At 40.1% G+C, this 22,833-nt stretch overlaps 2 protein-coding genes and 1 long non-coding RNA gene across 12 annotated transcripts in view; 2 read left to right on the top strand and 1 right to left on the bottom strand.

Annotated features, from left to right (window-relative positions):
• Positions 1 to 3,971, top strand: part of LOC148032488 (uncharacterized) — a 96,962-nt gene extending 92,991 nt beyond the window's left edge. Inside the window, exons 8-11 of one of the 10 annotated variants that reach the window (XR_015691641.1) lie at positions 470 to 563; positions 676 to 768; positions 1,076 to 1,137; positions 1,274 to 3,305. Coding sequence is in view for 8 of the 10 variants with exons in the window: in XM_087683170.1 (XP_087539296.1) it covers positions 470 to 563; positions 676 to 736 (155 nt within the window). In the remaining 2 variants the exon portion in view is untranslated. The other 9 variants (XR_015691640.1, XM_087683170.1, XM_087683169.1 and 6 more) reach the window with 9 other exon arrangements.
• Positions 3,972 to 6,502: 2,531 nt separating this feature from the next.
• On the bottom strand, positions 6,503 to 7,890 carry LOC148032487 (uncharacterized). The gene has a single exon (XM_087683162.1). It carries the CDS (start codon positions 7,858 to 7,860, stop codon positions 6,982 to 6,984), a length of 879 nt encoding a protein of 292 aa, XP_087539288.1. The 5' UTR covers positions 7,861 to 7,890; the 3' UTR covers positions 6,503 to 6,981.
• Positions 7,891 to 15,922: 8,032 nt separating this feature from the next.
• LOC148032486 (uncharacterized) lies at positions 15,923 to 22,140 on the top strand. Its single transcript, XR_015691639.1, has 3 exons — positions 15,923 to 21,457; positions 21,551 to 21,652; positions 21,748 to 22,140. It is a non-coding gene; the product is annotated as an uncharacterized LOC148032486 (long non-coding RNA).
• The last annotated feature ends 693 nt before the right edge of the window (positions 22,141 to 22,833 follow it).

Here is a 22,833-nt window from a genome sequence, read left to right as displayed (position 1 = left end):
CATTCTGCAGAAGTTTCCTTCCATATTTGAATATTGATGTAGTTCACACGTTTAATGCTTCCCATTGTTTCTTCGTCATCTGTGTTTCCTAGTCTTGCACTGTTTGCCATTGCGGCAGGGATGGCTGTTGTATTTAACATTTCCTTGCGTGCCTATGGGTTGTGTTCACACTGGACATAGTCTTCTTTGTCCATTTACTACATGGTTTCACGAAAGAAAATCAGTAGACAGAGATCGCTTGGTGTTGTTTGGGTATCCAAGTCCCTGTGCTATTTTTGCCTTCGAAAACAGGCTAGTCTGTGTTCTGAATTCAGAATCCAAGTGATTACTAAACATTTGTTTTGTAGCTGACTCACAGAATCAAATTATTAACCCATATCAAAATGCTTGAGTCTGCTTTTATTGCTCTCTCCAACGATGGCACACCACACTGCGGTATTTGAATGATCTCTTATTGCTCATACTGCAGGGACATTAGGTGTTCAACCGCAGGAAACAGTTCTTGTTGGAGATGATCCAATTGCAGACAAGAAAGGAGCCGAGGCTGTTGGAATCAGTGCCTGGTTTGTCAGTCCCCTTTGACACATCATATGCCTATTAGTTTCAATTTTGTTGCTTCCAGAATTATCAGGCACTATTAAACTAATGAAAATTCTAAAATTAATGTCTGGCAAGGCTCTGGAAAAAGGATGTACATTCCTTCAAAGAAGTGGCAGAGAGATTCTTGCAGTGCTAGACCAGGCATTATGGAGCTCAGAAGACAAACTGGTAAACTTAGCTGCCGCCTTTGCTGAATGCTTCTTTCAAGGCAGTCTGGTTAGGAGAAACTAAAATAATTATATAACCTGAAAACCAGAGTTGAGGTCCTGTATTTGTAATGACACACATTGTTTCATTCAATGGAGTTTGTGTAGGTGTGCGATTGTTTTGAGTTGTGCAAAATTGGACTTGAATAAGCCTTACATTTGATATTGGAACCAAGTCTTTTCTGAGCAGTCTAGCAAGATTGATATCTAGTTCCAAAAGTGGATGCCAGTAAGCCTCACAGTTTCATATTCGTTTTGTATCTAGGCAGTGGACGAGTACACATAGTAATCTCCTAGAAAGGAGCAGAGATCAGCTAATGCAGACAGACAAGTTAGTCAATGCAAGAATTGCAACATGTTTTTGTCCTTCTCTATTGTTGATAGTTAACAAGAAAACAAGACTGATTTTCTTTGGATCAGATAAGAACTCCTGGAATGACAAAGTCATCTCTTGTGTAAATGGATAGATAACAGAGGCCACAAACAGTGGATTAAAGCAGCAGAGTTCTGATTAGTCTACAGACATTCCTGAGGGTCACCCATCTGGTGCTGTGCACAGTACACCGGAGGGTCTTAAAAGACTGCTATAGTCATCTAGATCCCAAAACCTCAAGGTGATTGGTGGCTTTTGATGCATTAAAGCTATGAAGATATTCATTTATCTCGGTTTCCTCCATGTTACCAGAGGAAGGAATGGAATTTTCTTTTTGAAAGGCACACATTTACTTCTTACGTTTGTTTACTCCAGCTTCAACTCTATGCTTTGGCATGGGCTTATGTTTATAACTGTGGGTTTTGGCACGCTATTAGCAAAAGCCCATTACAGGAACAAGATGCATGGAAGCACAAATCTGCGTGCTGGAAAGAACATATGTTACGATTGCATCAATGTCTTTGACGTTTGATGGGCACCTTGGGTTGGACGGAGCAATCTTAAATCGCTGTGTGCGCACAACTATCTTTAGAAGGAGGCCTATGACCCTTGCAGGTGAGATCAAAATGGGTCATTTTAGCAAGCACTGTGCAGGCAGATTGGTGGGGGGTAGAGGAGCTAGCAAAATAACACCTTGCTGCTTCATGCGTGTGGCCTAGAAGGCATCACAATTGAAGTTTAATAGCCGATCAAAGTCGCATGGTGCGGGGCAGCATCAGAGAGGATTGTGTCAATACGCTAGATATCGAGTAGAGATAATCGTTACAAAAATTTAGTTAAAAAATTTCAAGGCTCGCGAATCATCACTGGCGAGGGCCAAAATGCCTTGCCCGGAAGGATGAGTAAAATCACGGATGTTTGAATTGGCGTCTAAAGGCCCTCATAGACACCACCTCCCCTTAACCTATACAACAAAGCGCATTCCGTGTCTCACACTGTTGGTCCCCACTTAATTAATAAAATAGAAAGTGCCACTCTTGCCCCCTTTTTTTCCAATTGGCTCCTCTACCTTATCATGGGTATGTGTTTCATGAGGTCTTCAATTCAATCACTAGGGATAACCCAAGGCTCGCCTATCCATATGGGGTGTTACATGGTACCTTAATCATGTGAAAATGCGTGAAAAAAGAAAGCCTTCCCCCTTATATTCTGCACCCATGTTTAGTGGTGGTATGAGTGCACAAGCTTCTTCGAGCTTTACGGACCGTTGGATTAGTGGTAGGCCTCGCTTCCATCGGTCGAGGAACTATTTGTTGGCCAGTCGGTAGAAGGTATTGGATTGACATTTCACTATTTTTTTCAAATGCACATAACAACCAAGACCAAGAACTGGCTTTTAACTTTTCTACTATTAATTCATATATGCCCTCTACTGATGAAAGCTAACATCTTGTAAAGCCATGTTCAAAGGCAATTTAGAATGAAAACTTGCTATTGGTAAGCGATCGATGTGTATATATGGAACAACCAAAAATTTTGTGCACCACCCTTAGCTTTGAGGATGTAGCTATGTGGTGCACTTGCATCAAATAATCAACATTTTCATTATAGTCATAATATGGATTAAAAGAATTTATACCTTTGGCTTGGACTTATTATGCAAATTTTTATAAATCATGAGATGATTGCACTTTTTGCATCACATATTCATTGTGATTTGATAGCGATGTATAAATGTGGCATTGAGCATACTCACACAAACATGTTAGCACACATACATGCTTGTGCACGGCGTGTGTGCACACAGGGTAAGAATGTCAACACATAGGAGAAACGACATAACTCAAGACTAGTTATGATTGATTTTGGGTGCCATTGGCATAAACAAAAACCTGGCGACTAAAGGCAGAAGAGTTACTATGTGCATCATTTTCCTTGGCCATGGATTGAGTTATGTTGGTGTGAGTCCATTTGTGATTTCTATTTTGGCTCCCTTGAAACATGTTCATTGCTTTAGTTGCACAATTTATCTTGTATATCTCCAAACTCCAAAACCGATTGTTATTCCCTTGCTTGGTGATGTGACTTGGAATTAGCCAATTGAACTTACTTTTCAATAATGGTTTTAGTATGACCATAGTCTATATCACTCCAAATATTCATCGAAGCCTCATCATTTATTTGATTGTGTCAGTTCATTTTACCCATTACAAAAGCCTTCTAAATGTGCGTGGGATTCAAGCTTGTTTTGTGATGTGACTTCAGTAACCATTGAACAAATCTGAACTAGCATACTTGCTTATGTGCCTTGTTCATTGATTTGAATATTTCAATTTCTCTACTTGTATTATCTTTCCTCAAGCTCACACAAGCACATGTAAAATTCAAGAAGTGAGACCCTTATGGTTTTTTTTTCCTTTCAAGTTGCAAATGCATTATCTTTCCTCAAGCTCACACAAGCACATGTAAAATTCAAAAAGCGAACCCCTTATCAGAGTTTTTTTTCCTTCCAAGTTGTAAATGCATTGGCATACATTCTTTCCATTAGCTTGGACAAAGTTGCTAGGATTGTTGAGAATGTCTTTGAGTACATCTTGCGGCTAGGGTAAGAACTAAAGTCAAACCCTCTCCCCTAACTTATACCCTTTCACCATAAGGGGAGGTGCACATGAATATGGGTTTTGTGTTTGAAAAGAGAAATACAACTAAATGAGACAAATAAACTTACTATTCATTGTGTATCACACAGTTGAGGGGCATGAGTGTAGATGAATGTTTTAGATAGCATCAAGAGAAGCTTATTATTTGGATGAAGCTTAGAGTGAAGTTAACAATTTTGGAAAGAGTTGGGGGGATGAGAGAGAGAGAGAGAGAGAGAGAGAGAGAGAGAGAGAGAGAGAGAGAGAGTTGATGATGGTTGAGGTGGTTATAGTATCAAGTAGTGATCGACTAAATGGCAATGGTGGTCTAGTGTTGACACATGGTGATGCTAGTCATGGGAGTTTGTGAAACGACTAAAATATATGGAAGAAAATTTGGCGGGCCACTACAATAGTTTCCTTGGAAACTTGCTTTGACATCTTGCTTTTCCCTATCTTCTCTTACCTCACAATATTTTGGAATTGTCAAGGCTCTTTGCAATAGGGTATTCATCACAACCTATCAAGCTAAGCTAAAGTCATACCAACTTATGAGGACATATTACCTCCAAGTTTAAAGAAAGTGATTGTTATGCTAAATGACCACACTTAGAAATTTGCAAGAAAGTACCTTACATTAATAATTTATAAGGTCCTCTACATGTTTTTGTAAGCTTCTCTTTCTTGCCTAGTAGTCTCCATAGTATGCGATTGATCATTGCATGTCTCCAAAATGCTATAATCTCTTATCAAGATTAGTTAGTGTTCTTAACTTCTCCATATGGCTTATGGCATAGTGATATAAAGGGCATGCACATTGCTAAAACCAAACCAAAGCTTCCATATATTTATCTTAAGGAAAATAAATTCACAATGTATAATATTTTGACTATCCATGGCATTGAGGTTATCCCATGTAAACAAGATGGTTCCTTGATAGTGGGGCAATCAATAGAAGTCTCAAATGATTGTACTTGCAATGCTACTAGATTGAAATTGTTGCCCAACAAAAAACATGAAGTTGAAAGAGTGTGACAAGTGTAAGGTTTCTTTCTTTAAGACAATCCCCTATTGTTATAGATGAGCAAGCCTAGGCAATGAAAAAAGCAAAAAGTCCACACAACTATCCAAATTCCTTTTCTCTACACGCATGACCTTGCAAGCTTTTTTAAAAATCATTTTCCTCTAGTTTGATTTTTTCATGTTCAAAACTCATTCTAGGGGTTTTGGCTACACTAGATGTATTGGTGATGTTGAAAACACCAAAATGTAAGGTTTCTTTCTTTAAGACAATCCCCTATTGTTATAGATGAGCAAGCCTATGCAATGAAAAAAGCAAAAAGTCCACACAACTATCCAAATTCCTTTTCTCTGCACGCATGACCTTGCAAGCTTTTTTAAAAATCATTTTCCTCTAGGTTGATTTTTTCATGTTCAAAACTCATTCTAGGGGTTTGGCTACACTAGATGTATTGGTGATGTTGAAAACACCAAAATCTATTTATAAAAACCATCATTCTAGGGGTTTTGGCTACATTAGATGTATTGGTGATGTTGAAAACACCAAAATCTATTTATAAAAACCATCATTTATAGACTCACTAGGTCCATGGTACTTTTACATGTCCAAAAGATAACTGAAGTTTGATATTATAAAGTAAATCCACGGCTTCATTTGTGAAAGGCATGCCCATTGAATGTAAACTTGATAACCTTCATTGAAATGTAAAAACTCCAAAACTTTCTTAATTATCTTTTTCAACTTTACGTTGACTGTCATTTGCTTAGTTTGAGTCACAAGTTCCAAAGAAGTGGTTTAATAATCTTGTGGTGTAAGATACTCTAATGGACACATTGTAGAAGGAAGGCTCCAATTGAATGCTTAATCAACTAAAGTTGTGTTTGTGCGTGTCTCACTGATTTGTTAATTTTGAAGCCCATGAAATTCAATCTCAGATAGTCCCTAAAGGAGCTTATATTTTCCTAATGCTTGAACATGTGCATATTCTCAAACATATATGATGTAGGGCTCAAGTTTTGTGAGCCTTGTTTTGCTCTTCATCCTTCTTCTTGAGCCACATATACAAAATGTATAAATTCTCAACAATAGTAAATAAAGCTTCTTTGCAAAATTAAATTCTACACAAGGGTACCAAGGTAGCCAAGTACCAGGTGACGGATGCAATTTTTCTTTTCGTTTGCCCAATTAATATCTTATAGAAAGATCCTACCACTTAACCAGCAACAAGGCAATAGACACTTCCCTCCTATGTTTGAGTTGAACTAATGTTGAAATTCATCATAGATTGGAACCTTGAAGATGAGCAACCTTCTTTGCCTCACACAATTCACACAATTGCTTCCCTTGGCTCACGAAAGTGTGAAGTGAGGGAGGTGTGGCCTCATGAGCTTCACAATGATGCCAACCACATGAAGCTTGGTTATTGGGCTAGGCCAGCTTATATCTTAGTAAGGTTATGGTCCTCCCAAATTTTTTCCTTAGGCAATGAAGGATTAACTTGCTTCTCAATGAGAAACCGAAGAACTCTTTGCATCCTAAAGAAGGTTGATGTCTATACTCAATAGATTCTTCATCCTATGGCATACTTGTGTACCATACAATTGAGCCTATCTTTTACTCAATGCATTAGTCATTCTATAACATACCCTTCCTACTAATAATGCACCTCCATTCATGACTATTCCAGTTTGTTCAGTGCTCATGGTCCTCCGTATGTACAGTCTAGCCTCTCACCACCATGTACAGCTTCTCCTCTCCATTTCACTGCCTCCATGTAAAGCTCCTCTCCATTTCAGTAGGGCTTCAGGTGCCCCTCACCTGCTCACTTTCCCCTCATCTAATCACTTCCATACCTAGCCATCAACTGGAGTTCACGTTACCTTCAACACATAAAGAATATCTCAGATAATGATCTGCCTGCCCAGTTATAGCCTTATTCACTATTAACGTCACATTATTGGCGCAATACTAGAAGCCAAAACTTAATTCACCTACAAACTTGGGTGCAATAAAGAGTAAGTGTATACCTCTGAGTTTACAAAGAGTAGGTGTTTATACCTATGGGTTTACAATTCTACATTGGATCGCAAATTGCACCTATTTTATACATTGAGAGGAGCACTTCCAAAATCTTAGAAGAGCTCAACCTGATGGTGGGGAGAGACAAGCAAGAGCATCAAGGAAGGCGAGGGTGATAGTGGAATGGTACTTTGGGGCATTAAGGGCGAGGTAGGCCGAGAGGAGGCCCTCGAGTTGATGATGATGGGTGACCCTCATCATATCCTTGATGGAGGACAAGAAATCAGAATATGGATCATCAGACTGCATGATCATGGGCATGCAGCACGATGATGATGATGCCATACCGTCTTGACAGGGTTGAACGCTCTCAACATCATCATCACAGTCAGACTCATCAGCATCATTGTCAGCATCGTAAGCAATGCTGTCAACGTCACGATCATGGTGCATCTGATGGTCATTTGCATGCAAGATATGGTGGGTTGGGGATGATCCATCATCAAGGGTAGAAGATGCAGTTGTGTACTGTTGAGAGGAGAGTTCATCTTCCTCTTCCTCGAGGATGCGGTGGCCTGCGGGGGATGCCATGCACATGCGTGAACTCGAACTTGAGCCGCGGGGAGATTGGAGACCCTGATGATGGTAGAAAACCCTAAAGGAGTCTGTGTGCTGGCCATGGGCCATGCAATTGGAGAGGAGGAGCTTGGCTGCGCTGGACCGGGAATTGGAGGACCTGTGGGAGCCGGCGCGGGCAGAAGAGGACGAAGTCGGGGGCAGGAACCTGAAGGAATCTGTCTGGCCGAGGGGTGCGCCGCAGTGGAGCGCCTTAAGGAGGATGGCGGGTGTGTCCTGCACCTGCTTGCAGAGCTTGCTTACCAGAATTTCATAATAGTTGGAAGAAGGGGACGGGAGAAGCCTCCGGGAAGCTTTTGCAGTCTTGAGGAGCCTTCCCAAGACAGCAATCCAGACAGGAATCAGGCGGAACAATGGCTTACCCATTCTGACAAGCAGCAGGAGCAAACCTGTGTGGGTGTGGCTGTGTGTTTAGAAATAACAGTGTATGAGCGTGACAAAGCCGCTCTCTCTCTCTCTCTCTCTGCCTGCTTCCGATATTGTGTGTGCGCGCCTCTCTCTCTCTCTCTCTCTCTCTCTCTCTCTCTCTCTCTCTCTCTCTCTCTGTGCCTCTGTCTCTCCTCGCTCTCAGGCCTTCACAGTTCTTGTTGGACAAAGGCCCCTGCAAGGAACCTTATATCCAGCATATGCCCTCGTGCTGCTGCTGGTTCCAGGAAAAACAACTGTAATGGTGCCTTCCATTCTCATCATCGTGCTGCCATTCAAACGGCTACCCGATTATGACCCGTAGCCCGTCGTTGCCTTCCTTGTCCCTCGGCTCTGTCTGCCTTGGCGTGCATGTGATGACAGAGAACCTAACATGCTAGTACAACCGGTAGCCATAGTTTTTACAAACCTCTCTCTCTCACTCTGTGTCTCGAGTCCCCCGGGGCCCGAAGCATCCGTCCAATAAACACATGTCTGGCGACGTGCTCTCGTGTCGCTTATTATTGTAAGCCCGACACCTCAGCGTGCCTGTCTGCTCCTTGATAGCACAAAAACGTGTCCGTCGGGAACGGGCCTTGGGAGTTGAGGGCCGACTCGCGAGGCTTGCATACATACGGACACACAGCCATCCACACACGCGTCAAGGCTCGTGCTCTGGACTCTACCGGGGACTACTATCAATATCACGCTCTTGCACCCGTGCTCCTCCAAGGCCTACATTTGACAAGATGCCCATCATTTCATGTGACACCCGAAGTTTATTGAAGTACCTTCCATTTATCTACATTATAAAACTCAAACTATCTAGAAATTTTGGTATGTTATCAGTAATGTTTTTATTTGACAAAACAAGATGTGTTGTTTGACGGACATAGTACTTTTTTGACTTGTTTTGATGGGCAACATAGCCCAAAGAAAGCAAGCATGACATCGATCAAATGAGTCCACAAAACACGGGAGCTAGCTTACATTTCAAAAAAGCTTTTCAAAATTGTGTACGAAAACAAGTTCTAAAAATTACACTATGAAATCAGATGGATTCATGTATGGTTGAGAAAAAAGTATTTTCCCTATTTTTGCCTTGGATGCTACCTAGCTACGTCTTCTGAGTCGATGCAATAGTGGTTTCATCAATCCAAGGGTACGAGGAGAGAGAAATAGGGAAGCACAAAAAGTCTCCATAGGGTTAATTTACTTCTAAAAATTGGTGAACAAACCTAGACTAAACAAGATAGAGCATCACATATGCTTGGCAAGCATGTGCAATCATGTTTTGTCATCCAAAAGAGAAACTACATTACTTCTTTAGAACATAGAGATATAAAAAATGCTTTCTTGTTGTCAATATGGTTTTAACACCCTGGCAAGAAAATAACCGTATGACATAGGAAATTAGGAAATCCTCACACATGAGACATGTTGTTCAAGAATGTAAACACGCATGGCTAGACAAAATATATGTTTGAAGGACTATACAAGAACACTTGCATTGTGTTGAAAGATTTGATTTTAGTTAAGGGCATACATGCAAATATGAAATGATTTTCGTGATGAATGGTCTATGTGCTAGGATGAAAGGAAAGAAGGCTATAGATCCATGTGAGGAAAACATGCCTCAAAGAAGAGACCTGATTGTATACATCCATTTGATTAGTGGTATGTGTGAACTCAATTTATTTTGACTTCTGTTAGAGAGAATCTCCATTTGCACAAAAAATAAGAATAAGTATCAAGTGGCTCAAAAAGGGTTCCAAAGAAACTCTTAGGGAGTGGCTACACAACAAAATGGGAGCATCAAATGGAGAGCCCCCAATAAACTTTGAAAGAATCTACCATTTTATTAGTTTGACCCTACAAATGGTTCAATTTGGCACACAAGAGGTGTTAATGTTCTTACAATTGGGGTAAGGCTCATAATTGAGAATAAATATGGGGGACATACAAGGAGTTTCATAACTTCAGCCTCCCTCTTACTGCTCCATTGTTGCCCTATGTGACAGTATGGTTCCCCTCTGTCCATTAGTAACTTCAAACATGCGACAGTGTGCAAAACTTGAACTTCTTAAAACTATTATTTCTTATTGTCTAATGAAGTTACCTCTTGGGGAAGTTGATCTAACATTAGGGCAACTCGCAACAAGCACCACATTAGATGATTGATTGAGAACGTATCTTACAACATATATGTATCTAGTGTACTCATAAAAGTGAATCCCACTATTATTTGTCACATATGAACTATAGCTACTATGTCCACTATAGCTCTTATTAGATATATATCTATAGGAGGACAATTTTGATGTAGAGTATGTAAAACACAATGTCTCTAAGAGGAAGAGGAAGTACAATAGAGCATAAAAAGGTAGCATTCTAGCTTATTCAATGTGTGTGTGTGTGTGTATCGTAGCATTCTATCTTATAATATTCCATGTGCTCTGTGTGTGTGTGACATTGAATGTCATAAGATAGAAGGCCACCTTTTATGCTCTCATGCACTTGCCTTTTCTACCATAGGCATTATGCTGCACACACACATAGAGTGAATATCATAAGATAGGATGCTTTCTTTCTCATACATACTTTTCCTCCCATAGAAATTATGCTACACATGCATACGCATCGGTGCATGTGTGCATGCATGCACGCACGCACACACACATCTTCATTACATCAAATGCCTTTGTTGTCCTCCCTACTTTATTTCTTTCATCCCCTTCGTTAGTCCCCCTTAGTTCCTTGTATCCCTTAATTATGCACCATCTCACTTAATGCATCAAGGCCCTTAACTTGAATACTTGGGCTTCTTTCTTTCTATTGTAACATGGCCCAATAGCTTGCCCCCTTTTCATCATAGGCTCAATCTCCTAATGAATACTTCTCCCTTGCTTGAATACTTTAGTCCCTCTTTAGTGTAACACAGCCAACACCCTTTACATCAAAGGCTTGGATTCTTGGGGGATTTACTATCTGTAAAGCCTTACTATCACATGCATTAAAGGCCTACTTTAATAAACACTTATTTGTAAATTTATCACAAATAGAACACACCCTTTTCCTATTCAACTTGTGAATATTCCCATTAAAGGATACCCTTTTGTATATTTGTATACAAAAAAGGTCTAAACAAGAGCTTTTAAATATCATTTTTGTTAAATCCACATGATAGACTTAGATATTTATGAATGAAATGTCGAGGCTTGGCTTACCATTTTCATTTATAAAATTTTTAAATTATTCCATAAGTTGTCAACCAATTACCGACAAAGTATGTGTCTCTCCTTCTTTCATACACTTAATTCTCACTTAAAAACTATCCACATATCTCTTGGTCCTACACCTAGCATATTTTCCATGCATATGTAAGTATGTTAATACTTTGGAAAGTTCATAATCACACACATAGTTCTTGCATATGCATGTAATATAACATGGTCATGCACATACACACATGCACACACACATACACACATAACATCGTAACACACATTTACTTGCTTTCCTACACTACACTCACACATGCATACTCACTCTTACCCAACTCCCTGACACCCTTCATCACTATAAATATTCTAGACTACCCACACGTACCTTCTGTTTACATCCCTCAATATTTTAGATGGATTTTATTCTTAATTAATGCTATCATACATCTAAATGCGAAAGCAAGAATGCAAATGATAGGGCATCTCCATACACGTTAATGACTTAACTTGAGGAAATATATTTATTATACATGATTGATGTATACCTATGAAAGTTCTAGTGTAGGTGGACATATCACCCTCAACTTGTTTTAAAGGTAAGGAAGAATAATAAGTTGAAGATGGACACACAACCTTCAACTTGTTACAGAGATTGGTGGAAATAAAGATTAATGTGAAAGAGCCTTATGTGCATTAATTTTTTCTAAGCCCATCTAGAAAGAACTCACTCACTTCTTTGTGAGGAGCACCTATAAACCCTCAAAATAGTCTCGTTCTATATCCAAGAGGAGTATTTTGGAGTCCAATACATAGTCTTGGCTCACTTCTACCTAATGGATTGATTGAGTAGTCCAAGTCGATTGTGAGGATATAAAAGATGATTGCTTGAGCTAAATCCAAGTTCCCTAGGTTCTTCTCTACATAGTATGCATTAGTTATTGGTGAGGTTTTCCTTGAGATTATATGTACCTTTAGGTGGCCCTCTTAGTCAATTCCATCACTTATGATATTGCAAAAGTTTTTCATTTTTCAGTAGTAAGATTTACACTACAAGTATATAGGAGTATAGTGACGGCTGTTTCTGACGCAAATTAGCGGCATTGCTGTTTGCGACGCAAATACTTAGGTGAAAAAAAATGGGTAGAAACTCGAGCGTAGCATTTTGCACGAAAGAGAGAAAGAGAGAGCGAACTTCATCGTACGTTTGAGAGGGAAAGCGAGAGAAAGAGAGAAAGAGGGAGAAGAGAGCTTTTCACTGCCGCCGTTGCGAAGAGGAGCCGTCGACTCCATCTCCGTGCCTTTGAAGTGAGTGCATTGCTCCCTCTTGGTTTGTTTTTATTTTTTCTCATTTTCTTTTGCTTGTTTTTGTTAAAAATGATGTGTATTGAGAGAGAAAGAGAGGAAATGAGAGAGGGAGAGGAAGAGAGAAAAAGAAAGAAGGAACGAGAGAGAGAGAGGGAAAAAACATGAAACATAATATAAAGAAAGAGAGAAAGAGAGAGAGAGGGAGGGAGAGAGAAGAATGAATGGATAAAAAACAAAGAGAGGGTAAGATCTTGTTCTTTAATTTCTTCTTTTCTTGTTTGTAGTAGTAGTAGTAGTAGTAGTAATAGTTCTTTAATTTCTTTTTTTCTTCTTTGTAGTAGTGGTAGTTCTTTAATTTCTTCTTTCTTGTTTGTAGTAGTAGTAGTAGTAGTAATAGTAGTAGAAGTGTTGAGAATAGTAAATGATGCTTAACATGAATGCCCATAGCGGCTAGATGTGTGCCCAAAAGAGGCTTGCTCATAAGTGGCTTTGTATGAGAGAGAGACAATGATGTATGCTCTAGGAATAGATGTCTAAAATCCCATAAGCATAGAGAGGAAAAGTGGTACTATCCACAAAACTATAAAGGCATGTACTTGACTCTCATTTCAATGAAAATGGTACTATCATTCTGTGTCACTCAAGATTGTGTTTATGAGTCCAAGTTAATCTATCTTGGAACCTAATTCACTTGAGTTACAATTCTTTATCTCAGTCATGTTTTATGTTTATAACCTCCATCCACCATAGCTAGCATAGCTCTAGATCTGTGTTTCCAACATGGTATCAGAGCCATGGTGAGCTATGTCTAGCTTCATTAGATTAGATTCCTAGGTTGAGCCTTTTGTCTTGTTCTATTGTAAATGGATAGTAGGAGTTGAACCTACCTTAAGGCCCTCTGCCATATCCATGCCTTAGTGTAATAGCTCTTCTAGAAGAGGAATGCCCATGCCTTCCTTGAAATTAATCTTATGGTGTACTCTTGCCTCTCCATAAATAGAACCCCAAGATAGAAAGAGAGAGAGACCCTTTAGTTTGAACTAGAAGTCTTATCAGGATTGCACTATGAACAAAAAATTCCCTTCAGATCTACAGAAAAGAAAAAGAAAAGTGCTTCTTCATTCTAGATCCTTGGCTTATACTTCTGCCACAAGCTGTTTGGTTTCTTTGAAGTCGTCTCTATCATTAAGTGCTCCCAAAAGATCATGATCTAGAGGTTCCAACTCACGACTGACAGAGTGGCCTGACCTACAACGAATCCCAACTGCTTTTGTGTGTTAGAGACAAAGAAAGAGAAAAAGAAGAGCTTGCAGCTACTACTGATAGCCGTGATCATTCTAGTGGTTCAAAGCTACCTAAGACGTCTCCCACAAAATCACAAGCTGCTACTCTTGACAGTCCTATTTCCATTTTAGCCGCCTGGGATGCTTTCATTCAATCTGGCATCGAGTTGAGGTGGTTTCCTACATTGAAAGCTCCATTCCAGAAGATAAACCATCTCAATCACAGAGAGGTGTGCTTCAGTCCTCTTAACAGTGACAGGCAGAGGAGAAAAGAAGAGGTGGATTTTTTCTGCTCGACTAGTAAGTGAGGGAATTTCTGCTCCAGTTAGTGTCATTGTGGACAGACCAAGAGGTCTCAATTTTAAAAAAAAATAGGGCAGCAACGATCATCCTCAATATCCTTTCTTTCTAAAGCCTAAGGTTGAAAACTCTCTTACAAAATCTATTTTCACACTTTCTCTCTCCCAACTAGTTCAGCAAAAGCCACGTTCACACTTATCTGACTCAACCAATTCAACTAAGTCTTATTCATACTAGTGGTTATAAACTAGTTAATGTAATCTGCTCTCACATTGCCACTAGTCTGTCTACAAGGCCACTCTTGTGTAGATACTTAAAAACATTGAAATTGTGGTTCTCATTTGACTTGTTAAAAATCCATCAATCTTCAATGTAAAATCTTAGAAATTATTGTAACTGGGATTAGACACTGCCATTGAGCAAGAATGCCAATCAGTAAGACCTTCCCGTGTTTCAAAGAGAAGATGTTTTATGCATAAATGCCCAATTTTGAAAGAAAATCCAATGCCAATGTAATGTCAAGCCATTTCAATGAATTCCATCATGTTTTCATTGAGCCAAAGCCAAATGAAATCCCAAAATCTATGTATCCCAAGATCTATATAATGGTTCAACAAAGCCAAGACAATGTACACATTTGTATCCATCTCAAACTCACTGATCAAAAGGATCTCATCAAGACGACTGGAGCACAAGAAAAAGCACCAAGTATCAACAAAAATAATGAAGAACAAAAGCAAGAAGTCCAAGAAGACAAAGAAGATCAAAGAATGCCAAAGAAGCATGAAGGAAACAAAGAAGATAAAATACTCCATTGCTACAAAACTAACAAAATGTTTTGTAAAAAAAACTCCCATAGAGGATCTTGAATTCCCTGAGTGGATATGCTTTCCATAATGGATGTAAAAAACCCTACCAAGATGTAAAGTTTCAAGCTTTAACTTGACTAGGTTGCCAAAGAGCTAGTCTCCTGGTCCATGTTTACATGCAGGGGGGGCAAAAGCTAGCAAGGGTAGAGACTCATCATTTGAGGGGGGGTGTTGAGAATAGCAAATGATGCTTAACATGAATGCCCATAGCGGCTAGATGTGTGCCCAAAAGAGGCTTGCCCATAAGTGGCTTTGTATGAGAGAGAGACAATGATGTATACTCTAGGAATAGATGTCTAAAATCCCATAAGCATAGAGAGGAAAAGTGGTACTATCCACAAAACTATAAAGGCATGTACTTGACTCTCATTTCAATGAAAATGGTACTATCATTCTGTGTCACTCAAGATTGTGTTTATGAGTCCAAGTTAATCTATCTTAGAACCTAATTCACTTGAGTTACAATTCTTTATCTCAGTCATGTTTTATGTTTATAACCTCCGTCCACCATAGCTAGCATAGCTCTAGATCTGTGTTTCCAAGAAGAAGGAGAGAGAGAGAGAGAGAGAGAGAGAGAGAGAGAGAGAGAGAGAGAGAGAGAGAGAGAGAGAGATGTTTTGTTAAAGGAAATGTGAGAGGGAGAGGAAGAGAGAAAAATAAATAAGCAACGAGAGAGAGAGGGAATAAATATGAAACATAATAAAGAAATAGAGAAAGAGAGAGAGGGAGGGAGAGAGGGAGGGAGAGAGGAGAATGAATGGATTGAAAAAAAAGAGAGGGTAAGATCTTGTTCTTTAATTTTTTCTTTTCTTGTTTGTAGTAGTAGTAATAGTAGTAGTAGTAGTTCTTTAATTTCTTCTTTTCTTGTTTGTAGTAGTAGTAGTAGTAGTAGTACTACTACTACTACTACTTTAATTTATTATTTTCTTGTTTGTAGTAGTAGTAGTAGTGGTGGTGGTGGTGGTGGTAGGAGAGAGAGAGAGAGAGAGAGAGAGAGAGGTTTTGTTAAAGGTGCACATTTGGTGTGTTCGAGAAGGCGAGTACTAGTAGTAGTTGTGGTAGTAGTAGTAGTAGTAGTAGTAGAGAGAGAGAGAGGTTTTGTTAAAGGTGCATCTTGGGTGTATTCGACACTTCGAGAAGGCGAGTACTAGTAGTAATAGCGATAGTAGTAGTAGTAGTAGTAGAGAGAGAGAGAGAGAGATTTTGTTAAAGTTTCATACAAAGAAAAAAAGGTGGTGAGGTCTGATGCAATACCACAGGACAGGAAACACTCCGATATAGGGTAGCTACTCCCTTGTCTCCCTATGCATAGCATATTAGACTTTACATACTGTAGGCCCATCTGTAGGTTGGTGGAAACTTTACATACGTTAATTTTGTTGAGTTACAAGAGAAGAAACCCCTTAAACAATTTAAGAAAGAAAAAAAGAATGCTAACAAAAACAAATTGTTTGTCGTAACGTAGACCAAATGAAAAATGATGAAGGCCGTGATGTTCAAGATCGTGAGGCGTATCTTAATTAGCATGTCCCATATTCTTGCTCTCAATGTAAGCTAGGAATTAGATGAAAACGACGATTGTCTATAGAATACACACAACGCTTGGACGAGTTTCAATAAGAGATCATTGATCAGGCGATCTCAGATTTTGAGAAAATGGTAAGAAAATTGTATATCAATCATGCATTGTATTCGCAAACTAATTGAATATCATATACAAAAACATTGGATGTGGCCGGCAATTTTATTACAGGGAGGTGATATCTCATCCCAAGGAGGAGTACACCATTCGCGACCAGTTAGAAGAGTTCGTGGGCATGCGATGGATGGAGTGCCTGAGCCAATCCACCACTTAGAAGGTACTACCCAATCTATACTGTCAATACTAGAGGAGATAGGCAGCCTTCGAGACATTCCTACAATCTTGGAGCCTAAGATGGAGGCAATGATCGATGCATTGATATCCATGGATGTCGAGATATCTGATCCGCTTAGAGAGGAAGCATCCATACCATTATATGATGGGTGCCAAGTATCTCACCTGAAGACACTGCTTGTACTTCTAAGTGTGTAAGTAAAATGCAGGTGGAGCAATGTAAGTGTGACTGAGTTGTTTAGGTACCTTGTACGTATGCTTCGTTGATTTCTTTTTGGCACTATCATAAAAAACAATTGTGCTTTTTCAAGGGTTTTTATGATTTTTTTTCAGGTTATTAAATTTTCATATATTACCACTTGGAAATACCACGCATGAGTCTCGTGATGATACATGACATGTTTTACGAAAGCTTGGCATGGACTATAACATCATTTATACATGTATCAACGATTGCGTACTGTTTCGAGGAGAATACGAGACATGTCAAAAGTGTGGTGCTCATAGGTATCAACAAGACTTACAAGAGTAAACCATCCCTAAAAAAGTTCTTAGACACTTTTCACATATCCCTTGCATAAATCACATGTTTCGTACGTCCGGCATGGCGAGCTTGACAACGTGGCATGCATAGAATAGATCCACAGATGGAGTCCAATGAATATCAGCAGATTCATGCACATGGAGCCACATGGACTCTACCTTTCCATGCTTTGCCCAAGATCCAATGAATCTTCGGCTCGGTCTTGCTATGAATGGTGTGAACCCATTCGCGCTTTGCGCTCAACATTTTACAGTCTGTGGTATGTAGTCCTTGTTAACTACAACATTCCTCCATTGCTTTCTACAAAGAAAGGACACCTCATCCTTAGCTTGCTTATTCTTGGCCACTACAAAGTCAAAAATATGGACATGTATCTTCGTCCATTAGTCGATGAGCTTAAGATTTTGTGGGAGGAGGGGGTCACCATGGAAGATATGAGCAAGCGCGATGGTCGACGGTCCGCCAATATTTGAGCCATTCTCATGTGGACCATGCATGCCTTTTCAAGATTCGGGGAGTACTCAAGTAAGTAGGCTTTCGTTCTCGTTGGTAATATCTATCATAGCTCGTTCAAGTTTGTATTTACTGGATAGAGGTATTGGGGAAGGTTTGGTTTCCTCAGGTTATCATGCATGCCCATTGTGTGGGCCACAGTTAGACTCCTGAAGGTTACGAACCATGAAGAAGATGGTATATCAAGGAGACGCCGTTTTCTTGTCGGAGGGTCATGAACTGAGGGAAGATTCTCTTGGACGACCTTCAACATGAATGAACACCCAAAGCTGGTACGAGCTGAAAATGGTCCACATGGAGTCACATCCAAACGTAATGCGATGGTTCTCAGTTTTCTACGAGTTGTCATATTGGATCCACTTATAGATCAACCACTTGTTGGATCCCATACATATTTTCAAGAATGTGGGCAGCTTACTATGGGACCACATCATAGAAAAGAGAGACACTGTAGAGGCATGAATGGATTTGATGGAGGTATGCAAGATGGAGGTGCTTTGGCCGTAGTCGTTGGCTGTAGTCGAGTGTTGATGATCGCTTGCAGCTACCACGCGCTCGTTGGGATTTGTCCACTAAAGAAGAGTGCATTGTGAAGCAAATTATGAAGTCTTTTTGTACTTTGATGGGTATGATGCGTTTTCTCAGATCCGCATTTTCTAAAGACGATAAATTATCAGGGCTGAAATCTCATGATTTGTATAAGATATGTGAGGTTTATACTACGAATGGATTATAAGTGGCCTGCGTATTTTGTTATTTGGAGTGTAGTTGTTGCTCTTAATGCTTCTTCATTTGTGGTACTTTGTACTACCGATCGCGATCGCAGGATGCCTTACTCCAGAAATACACGAGGCGATTTATAGGTCAAATTTAGTGCAATGGATCTCATCGAAGGAGATCAAGATATTCTCTATTGAATCCGCAAGGCAGGGAGCAGTGGAGACGGTCTGTCTCTTTGAGAAATACCTGCCCACCAGCATACTCACGATACAAACCCACCTTCTATGCATCTTCTAAATGAAGTGGAGATTACTGGACCTGTCCATATATAATGGATGTTCTTCTTGGAATGCTTCATTAAAATCCTGAAAGGCTTTGTGTGACAACGAGCTTGGCCAGAAGGTAGCATAGATGAAGGTTGGTTGGTATTTGAGGTGTTAGTACATATTTCACAGTGGCTATCAATGGTAGATTCAGACAACAATATGCTATGGTTGCTGAAGGATGATGATAGACTGACCGGAGATGTGGTTGGAAATGGGGTAGAAAAAAGAATGGATGCTGCAATGGAGAAGAAAGTGAATCACTTTTTTATGTTGCACCATGCCTCCATGGAGACGTGGCTTGCTAGGTACGAACAAGCCAAGAAAGATCGAAAAGAATCATGATCTGAATTTCGACATAGTATGCGCCATCGACTGATTCGATATCCCGAGGGCATGGAGGAGATGCTGCGGTTTATGTCAACACGATGGTTGCATGGAGCTTTCGCCTTAGCGTCTCGCGAAGGGGCGGAGGTCTTAACTAAGGAGTGAGAATTCTCGAGGGGATGTGGTCTAAAGGTGACGATGTGTTTAGGGTTTGTCATATCTAGATTTTATATGTGACAACTAATTGACTGTTTCAATATACAATACAAAATATACAGTGCGGTGTGGTCGCGTGGATGACATTTTCGCGTAGAGCATATTGACAAAATGTGCTCCACAACAGATTGTGGTATCATGGCAAAGTTCGAGCAAGAGAGCCGACGACAAGCAACAGATCCAAACACCATTATAGATGAGATAGAGTATTTCGAAAACTTGCTAAGTATTATCACGGTGGATTACCGTAGCTTCTCCATGATCCTATTCGATGTGCAGTGGTTCAAAGTGGTACTTGAAGGAGATGGGGCAACAGTTTGATGAGGTCCATCTGGATTTCTCGAAATAGATATCGAAAAAAGATGGACGGATTTGCGTGACACGTTTGTATTGTCGGCCCATTGTGAATAGGTACATGAACTTATGTTTTTTTAAATTTTATTACGACATGCTACATGTCACAAAAGTTAAATCTCTCTTGTACGTGATTTTGAACCTGTAATTTTTTATCCAAATCCCCGACAACCTCGATGGTGGTATGTTGTACCTTCAGCTCCTCGAAGTGCGAGAGTATATGATCAAAGCAATGTTCCCAGTGTAGATGAGGACAATATGCAAATAGAGGGGTCGATATTGCAAGGGTTGGAGAGCCGTCGAAAGCTTGGAGCATGCAGAGAAGCTAGAATCGGGTAACAATGATGGAAATACAGGAGTCTAAGAATTCTTTGAGAACGAGGTGGACTCATCCTTTTGTGGTAACCTATCTATCGACCTTCCAATGCATGCGGAGTTGTGACAAGAGATTGACATAGGGCCATATGGTACTTCATACTTGGAGTATCCACCTACTCAATTCGTTGACGAATTGCTTATAAGGGTACATAAGATATGCGTTTTAAGCAAGATCATTTTTTAAAGATTTATATTACTGTGCTTTGCTTAATTTATATTGATTATGCTAATATCAATTTTTGTTTGTGCATGTGACCTTTGTGGATATTTGGATCCGCACGATGAGTCGAGGAATGAGCGACGAGGAGCTATAGGAGATCTTTACACGTATATCTCCAGATCAGATGGCTCGATTCAAAGATATGGCGGACCAGGAGCTGTCTCGGATATCATCATGTTGTTCTATTAGATCTACCTCGGTGCGCTCTGATGCTCCAGTTTCTAGTAGGCGAGGTCGAGGCTCCAGACTTGGGCCAGATGGAGGGAGTGGTTTTGGGGGGGATGCTGTGGAGATGTGGATGCAATTTGAACCTTCGGTCGGCTTGGGATACAAGTGCTACTCCTCGCTCTCGAGCAGGTTGTTCGAGAGAGCGTGGCTCAAGTGGTCATTGTGGAGATATCGACGCAGTGTCTCCATCTCATTGTTCTGCTAGAGTTGAGTCACTTATGGGATTTGTCACATCTATGGGGATATCTACTCCAGTCACTCTAGCTTTTACTCAGTCGTCCGTAGGTGGCACCCCTATGGGCGCTACTCCGAGAGATACTACCCCCATAGGTATACCAGATGTACAGGGGTCTCCTGGATATGCTCAGGAGCGTGGTCGCAGGTGGGAGAGGACACATCTTAGACATATCCTAGAGGGGTATGGATACCTTGTAGATGATAGGACATGAGCTATAATCATAAATGATGAGGGGAGGAGGGTGATGGCTCGTATGAGAGAGTTGTGCCAATAAGTATTTTGGCACAATGGCTTGGATCATTGGAAGAATATACTGGAGGGAAGCAAGGACTACATAGTAATATCCTTACATGAGGAGTTTTCGGTACTTGCCGTAATAGATAGGTTTTCCACAGGTTAGATAATAGAGTGTATGAGTACATATATGTCACACAGACGATTGAACACACGCAAAGTACTTAAGAGTGGGGCCTCAAAGCCCGAGTGGTTAGATGCAAATGATTGGCATCGACTCAGGGAGGAGGGTACAAATTCTCCAAGACATTGGAGACAGTAGCGCGAGGCGATGAGGGCATGACTGGAGGTAGGAGTGGTTCATCATCTTGGGAGTGGCAGCCACATGACTTATCTGGAGGACTTTGTAAGTTTCTCTTTTATTTTGCTTGCTTATTCTTTTGCAATATCTCTTGTACTGACAATCGTATTTCTAACAGTTGTTTTTTTTTCTTTGTAGCACTCCATTACAACATGCGATCCTACCGGCCTAGAGACTCGATATGCAGAGAGACACGGTCTCATTGCATTGATCGACCGATTGCATGGATGTGGCGACCCAGTAAATCACTCATCTTTCTTCTCCGTAGTTACTAATTTTAATTAAAATGCATTATTGTATGGTGGACTGATATGTAGCTGTTTCTTTTTTTGCAGAGTTCATTCGATGGTCCTTTGCGGCGGGACGAGCTTTCAGATGACAAGGATCTATAGGTCGCCCTTGGATCCGTGGAGTGTACATTCTCTTATTTTTTGGTCATGTGATTTATGTAGGTATTTTCTATGCACTATGTTATTATCATCCTTTGTATCTTGCCATGATTGTACTGTCGCTTTCATTACACAATCTTGTGTTTATTTTATGTATTAGTCTTATGGATTCAAGTACACTTTGCTTTCATTTAGACGAGCTATTTGTGGCATGGTAGCTTGCTGCCCTACCGCCACACTTTTTTTTCCCCTTGTAACCGTTGCTATTAGCGTCACAAATTTCCTACACGCGTCACTATTAGCGTCGCAAAGTATGCGATGTTGATAGCGATGCAAATAGCAACGATGATAGCAATTGTTCTATGGCGTCGCTAATACCGACATTTTTTGCATTGACGGGGGAAATTTTTTTAATGAACATGTTCGTTGCTTTGAACGTCGGTATAAGGCATGTATCTTGTAGTGTTAGATTTCTTTCTCTTTTTTGTTAACATTGTGATCATTTACTTACAATTGTAAACTTATGATCTCATAAGTCATTTCAGCCCTTTTTGTAGATGTTAATGAATCATTTCATTTTATTTCACCTCTCTCTCTCTCTCTCTCTCCATCCTTGCCTACATGCCTTCTTCTCCTCCCCTTTCTTTTCATGTATTACAAGAATCCCATAAAAGGATGATTTGAAAAGGAGGATGCCATCACCACAAGGCATGGAGCTAACAATGAGGCAACCTGAGTGCTCACTTTTCATTATTGCTAACATTATATGAAGTTGACATACATGACATTGTCCACATGGCAATCAACTTGATGATGGAAGGACTAGCCTAGTCAACTATGTGAACATCTTCTTATACACACCTATGTAGTCAAACTAGTAACTCTATAGTAAAGTATCCACAAAGTTCAAGAAAAACCAAAAAGAGTCCAAAATTTGCATAAAATTCTAATTTTACTAACTCATGAAAAACCAAATATATCCATGTAAGTGAGTATCTCGCAACTCTAACGACTTAAGGACATGAGGTTCAT

The sequence above is a fragment of the Lygodium microphyllum genome, chromosome 8 (assembly GCF_053477565.2).
Source record: "Lygodium microphyllum isolate KBCC chromosome 8, Lygodium_microphyllum_v1.1.10, whole genome shotgun sequence".
NCBI classification, from domain to species: domain Eukaryota; kingdom Viridiplantae; phylum Streptophyta; class Polypodiopsida; order Schizaeales; family Lygodiaceae; genus Lygodium; species Lygodium microphyllum.
The sequence above is the reverse complement of the archived record's forward strand: the minus strand, read 5'-3'. Positions and strand labels throughout refer to the sequence as shown.